The 13077-nt window shown below is 34.9% G+C and overlaps 1 protein-coding gene across 1 annotated transcript in view; it reads left to right on the top strand.

The window, feature by feature from the left end:
- CCDC102B (coiled-coil domain containing 102B) overlaps window positions 1–13077 on the top strand; it is a 797015-nt gene that overhangs the window by 119277 nt on the left and 664661 nt on the right. Inside the window, exon 4 of the mRNA XM_036736648.1 lies at window positions 6468–6576. Coding sequence (XP_036592543.1) covers window positions 6468–6576 — 109 coding nt within the window. The remainder of the gene's footprint in view (window positions 1–6467; window positions 6577–13077) is intronic.

The following is a 13077-nucleotide window of genomic DNA, read 5'->3' as shown; positions in this document are numbered from 1 at the left end:
ATTCAGCGTCTCTGTAAAGATTCTTTCTTTGCTGCCCCCACATCTCTGAACTCCCCTTTATCCTTTAAGAGGCAGAAGACACTCATTGTACCCAGCAGAGCCCAGGCATAAGAAAGGGAATGTAAATAGAGTGGGGATTTTTAACCTGGGATCTGTGAACATATTATTTAAAAAATATAACTCTATTTCAAGATAATTAATATTCTTTTTTAATCCTAAATATTTTATTTTATTCTCAGAAAGGGTTAGTGGGCTATATGTGACTGCCAAAATTGTTCATGATATTAAAAAATGTTAAAAACCACGGAACTAGGCAGAGGGAGGAGTGAAAGATGAGGACAGTCCAGAACAATACAAAAACACAAGTGAAAGGCTGAAGAGTATATACACTGCCAGAAAGGAAGATTGGGAACTGAGGTAGAGCTTGTCCTTTCTTAACAGTTCTTTTCCTGGTCAAATACTGAGGCCTACACCTCCTACATCCACCAATTGTAAGATGCTGAAGATCAGAGATCTGTGCAGAAATGAAAGGAGTGGAATGGAAAAATACAGGCAGATGATTCAGAATACAAGGAAGAAGCTGGGAAAGACCAGCATTTCAAGAGAGGAAGCTGAATAAAAGTATAGCTTTTAAGCAGATAAATTATCAGAGATCAAAAGGAAGAATGACTAAAACTACACAGAGAAGCCAAAGCATATTGAACAACTATTATATATTAGGAAGGGAAATGAAGCAAAATCAACCAACAGAGAATCCTGCAGAAACCCCAGAGTTCACAGAACATCAGGAAGTAATTCCAGAATTGTTCAATAGGAAAATATAGTATTTGAAAAACAATTAGAAATGCATTTAGAGCTCTCAGCAGAGAATTTAAAAACACAAGGTGAAGAGTAAGAAAAAATAATTTAAATGATTGAAGATCACTCTAAGGAAACAGAAATGCCAAGAGAAAGAATGGCTGCTTATACAAAATATATTAAACTGGAGGAAGATTTAATAGAAAAAACTAAAGGACTATAATTTTAAGAGAACACATGAATTTTATACGAGACAAAGCAACTGTCCTTGATGGCAGAGTATATAAAGATAAGTAAGGCTCACCAAAAGAAAAAAAATAGCCAAAACAATTAAAAAGTCTAAATCCTATACATAAGTAAATAATAAAAGAAAACTCAGGATTTTTGAATACAAAAATCAAAATATTTAATTGAATTAATAGATCAGCTCCACCAAAGAAACAGCAAAAAGAAACTTGTTTCACATTCCATTGAACATAGTGGTTGTATTAAAAAATTCCAAAAAAAAGGAAAACATATTTTGTAAGTAGTCAGAAGACTTTAGAATAATAAAGGAAACCTATTTCAATAACCCATAATTATTTCATAGTCTTGAGAAATTGGAAGATGAAATGGATATGGGGAATTCCCTGTGAGGACACTCTATTGATTTAGGTTGATACCTGCTGTGTACTTCATGGTCTTAGATAGTTTACTTTTGGCACTGATGTATTAAGTGACTTGCCCAGGGTCACACAGACAGTATTTGTAGAGATAGGATTTGATCCTTGGATTCCTAACTTGAGGCTGGCTCTCCATCCTTTATTACAATTTAATATTTATATATTATGTAAATGTTATTTATATAGTATAGTTCAAGGTTTACAAAGTTATATATAGATACACACACAAACATATACACATATTTATGAATCCTCACAACTCACTGAGATATGATTACCTCTTTTTACTGATGAGGAAACTGAAACAGAAAGAAATTAAGTGATTTGTCTAGGGTCACACATATGGAAAGTACCTTAATCCAGATTCTAATTAGGCTTTACCAATTCCAAGTTTAGCATCCTATCCACTATGTCAGCTAACTACCACTAGGGCATAGTGGCTTTAAAAAATGAGAGAATAGTAAGATAAATTAAAGGCATAAATATAACTAAAGAAGAGACAATTGTTTTTATTTGAATGAATTTTCAGACCTCAGGATGGCTTACTTAGAAAACTTCAGAGAATTACCCAAGAAAACAATTGAGAAAATTCATAATTTTGGTAAATAGACCTTCTTATTTAGAAGCAACTAGGTTGCACAGTGGATAGAACACTGGACCTAGAATCAGGAACACCTGAATTTGAATCTCTCCTCAGACTTTTAATAGCTGTATGATGCTGGGAAAGTCACTTTACCTCTGCCTTAGTTTTCTCAATTGTAAGATGAAGATCATAATAGCAAGTACTTCACAGAGTTGGTATGAGAGTTAACTGAGCTAATATTTGCCCAGTGCCTAGCATGTAGTAGATGCTTTAAAATGTTTATGCCTTCCTTCTTCTCTCCCTTTCCCTTTTTGCCTTTCCTTTCCCCTTCCTCTCCCTTTTCCTTCTTTCCCTTCCCTTCCCACTTGCCCTTTCTTTCCCTCTTTCTATTCCCCCTTCCTGTTCCCTTTCACCTCCTCTCCCCATAAGCTATAATCCAGCAACATTCACCTGTTTGCTATAGCTTGCAGAAGACACCATGTCTCTGAATTCTGTACATTTTCGCTGGCTGTCCACCATGCCTGAAATATTCTCCCTCTTTATCTTTGCATATAGAATTAATTCCTGGCCAGCCCATAACCCACTATCCCAGAACTATTCCTCGAAGCAAGGAAAAATGGTAAAAAAAAAAAGACTAATCAAAACAGAAGTTTCCTTCTTTGTGTTTCAAGTATTTGGCCTCTATAGCCATCTGTCCTCTGGATTAAATAATGGTTCTTGCATTTTTCTTGAGATCATTTACCTTTTTGAATAATTTTTATTGTACTCACTGTGCATATTGTTGTCCTGGTTCTGCCTACTTTGATTTACAACAGTTCAAAGAAGGCTTTTCATATGTAAGTGAATCCTCCATGTTTACTTAAAAAACAATTAATTTTTATTGAGTATTTTATTCCCCCTGCCCCGCTTACATGTAGAAAGCAATTTTTAGAATTCATTTTATAAAACTTTGATTTCCAAATTCTCTCCCTTCCTCCCAAACTCATTGAGAGAGAAGATAAGCAATTCCATTCAAGGATCAGGAACCTGCAGACTCGAGGTCACATGTGGCCCTCTAGGTTCTCAAGTACAGGCCTTTGACTGAGTCCAAACTTCACAGAACAAGTTTTATAGCCCTTTGGACATAGGTCCAAATTGCTCTACAGAATGGTTGAATCAGTTCACAACTCTACCAAGAGTGCATTAAAGTCTCATTTTTCTCACATCTCTTCCAACCTTTGTCATTTACCTTTTCTATCCCACTAGCCAATCTAATAAGTATGAGGTAGTACCTCAGAATTGTTTCAATTTGCATTTCTCCAATCAATAGTGAGTTAGAGTGTTTTTTATATAGCTATAGATAGCTTTGATTAGTTCATCTGAAAGCATCATATCTAGTATGCATTTATCAATTGGGGAATGGCTCTTGTTTTCATAAATTTGACTCAGTTCTCTATATGTTTCAGAAATGAGGCCTTCATCAGAGAAACCTAATTCAATTTTTTTTTCACAGTTACTATTGCTAACTGCATTTCCCTTTATCCTGTCCTATCCTATCCTACCCTACCCTACCCTACCCTACCCTATCCTATCCTATCCTATTCTATCCTATTCCCCTGCCCCATTTATTCTATTCTTTCTCTGCTTTCATCCTGTCCCTCCTCAAAAGTATTTTGCTTCTAACTACCCCATCCCTCAATCTTCCCTCCCTTCTATCACCACTACTCTCTTCTTTCATCTCCTTCCTGTCAAACTTTCCTGTGGGGCAAGATAGGTTTCTGCACCCAACTGTTTATGCTATTCCCTCTTTGAGTCAATTCTGATGAGAGTAAAGTTCACTCACTACTTCTCACCTCCACCCTCTTCCCCTCCACTGCAAAAGCTTTTTCTTGCCTCTTTTATGTGAAATAATTTACCCCCATTCTGCCTCTCCCTTTCTTTTTCTCCCAGTACATTCCTCTCCTACCCCTTAATTTTCTTTTTTAGATATCATCCCTTCATATTCAACTCACACCTGTGCTCTCTGTCTATGTATACTCCTTCTGACTACTCTAATAATGAGAAAGGTCTTATGAGTTACAAATATTACCTTCCCATGTAGGAATATAAACAGTTTAACCTTATGATCTCCCTCTTATGTTTACCTTTTTATGCCTTTCTTGAGTCTTGTATTTGAAAGTGAAATTTTCTATTCAGATCTGGCTTTTAATCAAGAATACTTGAAAAGTCCTCTATCTCATTGAATATCTATTTTTCTTTTTTGGTTGTAATCCCAGCTCCTTTGCCCTCTGGAATGTCATATTCTAAGCCCTCTGATCTTTTAATGTAGAAGCCACTAAATCTTGTGTTATCCTGATTGTGGCTCCACCATTCTTGCATTTTTTCTTTCTGGCTGCTTGCAATATTTTCTATTTGACTTAGGAGCTTTGGAACTTGCCTGTAATATTCCTGGAATTTTTCATTTTGTGATCTCTTTCTGGAGGTGATTTGTAGATTGTTTCAATTTCTATTTTACCCTCTGGTTCTAGAACATCAGTACAATTTTCTTTAATACTTACTTGAAATATGATGTCTAGTTTCTTTTTTTTTTTGTTCATGACTTTCAGGTAGTCCACTAATTGTTAAATAATTGCTCCTGGATCTATTTTACAGGTCAGTTGTTTTTTTAGTGAGATATTTCACATTGTCTTCTATTTTTTTCATTCTTTTGGTTTAGTTTCATTGTTTCTTGATTTCTCATGAAATCATTAGCTTCCATTTGCTACATTCTAATTTTTGAGGAATTATTTTCTTCAGTGAGCTTTTGGACCACCTTTTCCATTTAGTCAATTCTGCTTCTAAATGAATTCTCCTCATTGGCATTTTGGACCTCTTTTACCATTTGGCCTAATCTGTTTTTTTAAGGTGCTATTTTGTTCAGTATTTTTTGTGTCTCTTTTAGCAAGCTTTTGACTCATTTTTCATGATTTTCTTACATCACTCTCATTTCTGCCCCCAATTTTTCCTCTACCTCTTTTACTTGATTTTCAAAATCCTTCTTGAGCTCTTCCATGGCCTGAGAACAATTCATATTTTTCTTGGAGGCTTTGGATGTATGAGTTTTGACTTTGTAATCTTCTTCTGAGTGTGTGTTTTGATCTTCCTTGTTACCACAGTCTTTTTCTGTAGTCGGAGTTTTTATTTCCATTGTCTGCTCATTTTCCCAGCCTATTATGTGCCTTTTAACTCTTTGTTAAAGTAGGGCTCTGCTTCCAGGATGGAGGGTGTACTCTCCCAAGGTTCAGGGGCTTTGTGCAGCTGTTTTCAGAGATACTTATAGGGACATATAAGTTTCAGTTCTTCAAAGATTGTATGATCTGAGGAGAGGTGTTTACTACTCTTTTGGCCTGTGCTCTGGTCTGTGAGCAATCACAAGCACTCTTTTCTGCCCTGGAACTGTGAGGGGGGGTTCCCATCCCCACTGTGGCCACAAGCTCTGCTATGCTAGTGCTCTTCCTCACCCTGCCACCCAGGACTGTGACCTAGATTCAAGTATGGCCAAAGCAGCAGAGTCCTGCATCAGTGCTAATCTCCTGATCAGTTGTCCTACCCCCTTACTGGTCTGTGGCCTGAGATCTCAGGAAGCAGCTACTGCCACAGTCACTCTAAAGGCCTGTTACTGGTTTGCTGTAGTCTGGGCTATGCTGACTTGGCCCGTCCTGGACTGTGCTCCTCTCCCACCCTGGTCCAACAGTCCTTTCCTGCTGACCTTCTAAGTTGTCTTTGGTTTCTGTTGGGCTGAGAGTTCTGGAAACCACCACTATTGTCAGTGATTCAGTTGCCTCAAGGCCTGCTCCTAGTTTGCTGGAGCTGTCTGAGCTGGTGCATACTGTGTTGGACTGTGCTCCTATTTTACTCTGGTGCAACAGACCTTTTCTGCTAAATTTCTGAGTTGTCTTGGGCTGGAAATTTGTTTCACTCCATCTTTTTGTGGGTTCTGCTGCTTTAGAATTTGTTTAGAATCATTTCTAAGGTATTTGGAGCTATTTGGGAGAGAGCCCAGGCGAGTCACTGCCTTTACTCCACGATCTTGGATCTGCCCACCTCCCCATTTCTTCATTTTTTAAAAATGCACTATACATATATATATATATATATATATATATATATATATATATATATATATATATATATATATATATATTGCAGTTCCTTTAACCCCTCCCCTATCAATGAAAATTCACTTTGCTTCCAATGTTTTGATGCCACAAAATATCTTGCTACAAACATTTTTGTACATTTAAATATGTATACTTTGTTATGAAATGTTGGGGCTAAACAGTTCTTCTTTAATCTTAAAATATAATATAATCTTAGAAGCATGGAGTTACTAAAATCGTATATACAAAGTGATTTTTAGTTAATTTTTAGTTGCCTAAGAAACGTTTTGTTTTGAAATTTCCTAGTTTGCGTTCATCTTTGGAAAAAGAAGTTGAGTTACTCGAGTCAGCATTGTCTCTTTGGAAATGCAAGTATGAAGAAATGAAAGAATCAAAAGAGATGGGTTTAAACCAGGTATGTAGGCATGAATGCCTCCTTGTCTAGAAGCATTTTAAAAGATATAATTGTTTTCAATCATGGGGTAGATACTATATGCTAGCTGGAGATCAGTAGATAAGAAGTCATATAGAAGAGCAGGACTGCTCAAAAACAAAAACGTGAAACAGAAATAAACACAGTGAGTAGATTGGGTAGCAATTAAATATTTTAAAGAAATCCTTAAAGAGTTAGCATTTTAAATGCTGAAACAACCTGCTTTGTTGTACTTTGTTTTTAGTGTGTTTGTTTGTTGTGGTTTTTGCTCTACACAATACCATTATTGGTATCTAATTATGTGATTGATGTCAGAGGCCTATAAGATGTGAAATGCAGTAGAAAAGTATATCTGAAGCTATCCCTATTTGTTGACTACATAATAATTTACTTATAAAATCCTAGGGTGTCCACAGAAAATCCAATTGATACAACAACTTTAACAAAGTTTCAGACTACAAAATATTTTCACAAAAAATCAACAGCATTTCTATATAATAAAAAAATCTAAGAGAAAAATAATAGAAAAGAAAATTCCATTTGAAATAACTACCAAATGTACAACATGTTTGGGAGTTCAGCTACAGAAGCATACTAAATACTGTATGCATTAAATTTAAAATATGCCTTAAAAATAAAGAAGAATAAAAAAGCTGGAAGAACATTTAGTTTTTATGGCTGAGAAATCTCACTATAATAAAACTGACATTACTACCAGTTTTAATACTAAGCCTGTCAGTTTACCAAAGAGGATCTTCAAACGATACCTTGCTAAAATAACAATAAAATTATTTTGGAGTAAAAAATGATCTAGCCTACCAAGGACAATAATTTTAAGAAATGAATGAAAAGGGAATAGAATGTCTAGATCTTAAAATATTATAAATCATCAATTTTCAAAACCATCCACTAGTGATTAAAAACATGAAAGTAAAATAATGGAACTGACTTGACAAGGGAGAATCAGAAGTAATATAACTCAATAACTTGGTACTCAATAAAGCTGAAAACATAAACTACCTAGAAAGAAATCCCTCTTTGATAAGAACTTTTGAGAAACTGCAAAGCATACTGTCAGAAAGTAGGATTAGACCATATCTTACACTTTATTAAACAATAAATTCAAAGTGGATAAGTGACCAGACTAGTAAAGATTGCATCATGCGAAACAAAAAAAGATTATATATATATATATATATATACACACATATACACACACACACTCACATATATATGTATATATTTACAGCTGAGGGCAAGAGATATGTTTCTAACCAAACAAGGGATGAAGATCATTACAAAAGATAAAATAGACTGTTTTGGTTACATGCATTTGAAAAGCTTTTGCATACACAAAATAATGCTTCTAATTTAAGAAGGAAATAATTGACTAGTGAAAAAGATTTTTGAATCAAATATCTCTGCTAATGGTTGAATCAATATACAAGATATATAGACAACTAATACAAAAATAGAAGACCAAAAACCATTACTCAACATATTAGTAGTAAAATGATATCAACAATTTCTAAAAGAAGAATTGCTACCTCTTAAAAACTGCAAAAGAATTCTCTAAATCATTAATGATAATAAAAAGTAAATTAAAAACCCAAGCATTTATCTAAAAACCTGCAAGTAAATAAATTAGCAAAGATAAAAAACATTAAATGTTGAAGGAGTCCTATTATGGGAAGATAACATTAGTGATATTCTTGGTGAAGGTATGAATTAGTGCAAACATTCTGTAAAGAGATCTGGAATTATGAAAATAAAGGGACTAAAATGTCCCCATTCTTTGATGTGCTAGGCGGATATCCTAAAGAGATCAGTGACCAAAATAAAAAACCTTCACATACACCAAAATATCTACTGCAAACCTTTTCTTTGAGTAACATCAGTTTGGAAATAAAGTAGATATCCAATGATTGGGGAATGGCTAAACAAATAGTGTAATGCAATTTCACTTTTCTTTAAGAAATAATGAACATGATGAATACAGAAAAGCACTAAAAGATCTACATGAACTGGTATAGAATGAACTTGAGCTAGGATAACAATGAGTACAGGAATATAAATGGCTAGGCCATTTCCAAATAGGAACTACAAAGCAACTGAAATGAATGATCTGCAATTGTGAAGAACAAGCTTGTCTCCAAAAAGACACAAATGAAAGGAGAGATCTCTTCTACTCTTTTCCCCTCCAGAGATGAGGAATCCACAAATGTAGAGTATTGCTTTTAATGTCAGATTTTTTTGATGTCTTGATCAGTTTCGATAATTTCCCCCTTTTTCTTTTTATTTAAGAATTATTTTTATAAGGAATCAATCTCTAGGAATGGGAGAGCAAAGGGTATAGGGAAAATATAAGTGATATACAAAAATATATTGAAGAAATATTTTAAAATTAATTTAGTGTAGGAGTAAAGAAACTGTCACTGTTAGTGTTTCTCTTCCCACCCTCTGTCTGTCAGCCTTCCTTCCTATTTATCTGTCTTTATGATTTTGTTGCCAAAAAATTTTGAAGTCAATGTGTCCTACTATGAATAAACATGTCTTGTTTAATAATTACTGGGTTTTACATCAGGAAACTTGTATCTTGATCCTGGCTCACTTTCTAACTAGCTTTGTGAAATTGAGTATCATTTTTCTTCTCTGTAACTAGTATTCTTATTTATAAAATGAATAGATTACACTATGATTATTACACTATGAACTAGAAGGCATCACAATAATACCTTATTATGATGCCTTCTAGTTCTAAAATGCTGAAGTTTTAATATCTAATCATGTATATGCATACTTACATACATACATTTGTGTGTATATACATATATGCATATATAAGAGTTAAATTGATATCTCCCCCGCCAAAGCCAAAGTTTAAAGTAAAGAGTGCTGGTATTAGAAAAGTCATTCTTTTCTAGCTAGCCCATTTAATCTTTTGCATTGTCTCAATACAATATATGTTCCTGGAATGAGATAATGGCATTTGAATTAATTTATCATGCATAATTGTTTTCCATAACGAAATTATTCTCCCTATAATTTTCCTTAAAATAAATCTGAAAGCATATATATATATATATATATATGAAAGCATATATATATATACATATATATGAAAGTATATATATACACATACACACACATACATACACATATAATATGTACACACATATACATATATATGTACATACACACCTATATACACACGTATTTATATACACACAACTTAAGAGATTTTTTTGTAGAGGGCCAGCTCTGAGAAAGTCCATTTTGAGATAAGATACAGGCCAGAGGCCTGTTCTTGCCCTTGGGCTGATAACTCGGCACTGGGCTTTCCATTCCCCGCCTCAGCACGCACATGCTGCTCAGGATGAAGGCTTTTCAAGCCTCCCCAGTATACACGTGCTGAACACCATCTGTGGGCTATTAACACAATATTGTTTACAGCAAAAGGGGAACGAAAGCATGAGGAAGTCATGCAAAGGGGAACTAAGCAAGAGGAAGTCATACATTGTGCAAATGCCTCACATGTGGATTTGTTGATTCTGCTTGCCTAAAAGGGTATATAAGCCCTGTTTCTCAGTTTAATAAACGGAGCTGTTCTTTACTCTTCTGCCTGGCCCATGTTTTCTTATCACACTCCATGGCATTCGGCCATCTCTGGCCATTTCAGCACCACAGCCGCTGGCTGCAATTTGTCTCAGCATTTCAGATAGAGGGATTATAGGCCTGTACTACCATATCTAGTTTATTTTTTTTACCAGAAATCTAATTTAAGATGACATTAAAAATTGGCCTTTATATAGCACTTTAGGTTTTCAAAGTACTTTAAGTGGCTTTTCCCATTTCAACCTCACAATAACCCTATGATGTAGATACAATAGTTATTCATATTTAGTAACAACAACAAAAACCAAAAAACTTAGACTCAGAGAGTTAAAATGACTTTTCTACAGTCACACAGCTAGTGAGTGTCCAAGAGAAGAATTGGGTTTAGTTCTCTCATGGTCCCAAGTCCAGTGTATTAAGAGTCTTCCTCAGTTTAGTTATCCTTGGTAATCACTTGGTATCACTTTTCTCCATCTTGTACTAGTATTTGCTGCAGCAGCAGCAACAGTAGTAGAAGTAGTAGTAATAGTAGTAGCAACAAAAACAATATCATTTTTAGTCAGTCGACTAGTATTTGTTAGCACTTTAAGGGTTTGTGTACAGAAATAGTTCTCCATAAGTCATGAATGAAGGGGCTAGTATTTTATTTTGAATAAAAAACTAAAAAAAAACACATCTTGGAAAAAGATTTTCCCCTCCCTCTCCATTGCTCCCTCCCATTTTCTTCTTCTTCTCCCCTTTATCTTCCTCCCTTTTCCCTCTCTCTCCTTTTTATACCTGTCTTTCCCCCTTTCTCCCTTCTTCCATTTTCCCCTCTCTTTCTCCCTCCTCTCCATTTTCCTCTCTCCCTCTCCTTGTCTTCCTCTTCTTTCTCTTCCTCCTCCTCCTCTTTCCTCTCTTCCTTCTTTGTTCTCTTTCCCCCATCTCTTTTTTTTCTCTCCCCTTCCCTCCCTCCCTCCCAGAAAGCAGGAAGACGTAAATAGAAGGGAAGGCTATTCTTGTGGATTCTCAAGATTGTTCCCAATGGACCTACATAAGCAGGTGCATATTGTTAAGCCTTGCTTTATTTTAAGAATAATCTTTTCTTCTGCTTTTTTTCTAATTACTGTTAAGTTATTGTTAATATTTGTATTTTCCTTATCTTGGAATCATTTTTGCTATATTCAAATGTTTGTACTGAGCTGGGAATTGCAGTCAGCAGTCCATGTTTCTGACATGTCTATTATAATCCTATCATCATTATTGAGCTAATAATTTCTTCTATGTTCTAAATGCTTCCTGATGCTCCATCATCTTTCTCTCTCTCTCTCTCTCTCTCTCTCTCTCTCTCTCTCTCTCTCTCTCTCTCTCTCTCTCCCCTTCTCTCTCTCTGTCTCACACACATATTCTCATAATTTCATAGTTACATTTTACTTGGCAGATTTGGACAAAAGCTTATATTGTACAGAACAAAAATGTTTCAAAACAAAGTATTTTGTGTTTTATTTTTACAGCAATGGTATCTTACTTTAAAAACTAGTCAATGTTTAGGACAGAATTTATCACAGGATTGAATTCAGAAAAAAAAAACATGCATGTACTTGGTATTACCACTGGTGTGCAGTATAGACCTACAAATACAACGATCAGTCTGTTAAGGTTTGTTCTCCTATGTTATCATTGTGCCGTTGAAATGCTTTAGAATAGTTTTGAAAAACTCTTATTTCGTTATTAGGTTTATAGAAATATCCTTCACAAAATGCCTGCTACTTTAAATACCATAGAATCCTTAAAACAGGACAATAGATCTCTTCCCTTCAAATTGTAGAGATCAGAGTATTAGATGGTATAAACTGCCTATACTTTGATATCCGCATTACAAAAAATAAAAACAATAATGCTGAACTGGATAAAATGCTTGCCTCCTGAATAAGACAGAAAATCTAGAACCTATTGGGCCTCATAATTATGCTCTTCTACTCTACTGTCAACAGTTTCCATGGTGGCAGCAGCTAGAGTTGCTCTCAGATGAGTGATTTCAATAAGCCAGAAGTAGGGGAAATGAGGCTAGAGAGTGTGCATTTAGCTGTCATACAGCAGGTGAATGGTAAAATGTAATTTTACACATACGAGAAAAAAAGATGTTCTAGTCCATGGCTTCAAGGTCCCTTTAAAATACTGTTCTTTTTTTTTTTTTGTAGAGTTCTGCATCCAGGTACTCTTATGAGCAGTGACTAGAAGATTCATAGAATACTGGCCCTTAAAAGATTTGGAATACAAGCAGGTTCTTTATGAGGGCATTGACTCACAGCAAGAAAGTTCTGAGTTCATCCAAAGATGTGTTAAATGTCTGCATGATTATTATAAAAATGTGATGAGATCCCACCTCCACATCATCTTTAAAAATGCAAGCTAACAAGATCTTGAGGAGCAGTTCTCACTAGAGCACTCAATTTATTCTTTTTAGAATACTTTATAAACAGTACATATCTTATGCAGTGCTAATAAAAAGTGAGATAGAGAGATAAGAAATGAAGTGGCCCAAAGCTTTATACACCAGTGATTGACAAGTAGAAAAAGTTGTCATGATACATTTTGTTTCACTGAAACTCCATAGGAAGTATCTCCCTTTTTATTTCCAATCTTCTCCCAAAGATCTGAATAATTAATTTTGCATTCTCTGCAGTTTTCAACTTTGTAGGGGCCCTAACCACAGTAGCTTCTATTCTTTGAAATATCTGAATCTATTCAAAAGCAAACAAATGCTTGACTAAGCACTAGAGGGAGGGAATGCTTATGGGAAGATTAACAATTTTTAGAGTCAGAACCAGATGTTCTTAATAGATCAAGACTTTAAAAAAAGCATTTGTATAGCTAATATTTCTCAGA

Source organism: Trichosurus vulpecula, chromosome 1 (genome assembly GCF_011100635.1).
Source record: "Trichosurus vulpecula isolate mTriVul1 chromosome 1, mTriVul1.pri, whole genome shotgun sequence".
Taxonomy (NCBI): Eukaryota; Metazoa; Chordata; class Mammalia; order Diprotodontia; family Phalangeridae; genus Trichosurus; species Trichosurus vulpecula.
This window is presented reverse-complemented; position numbering and strand designations above follow the sequence as displayed.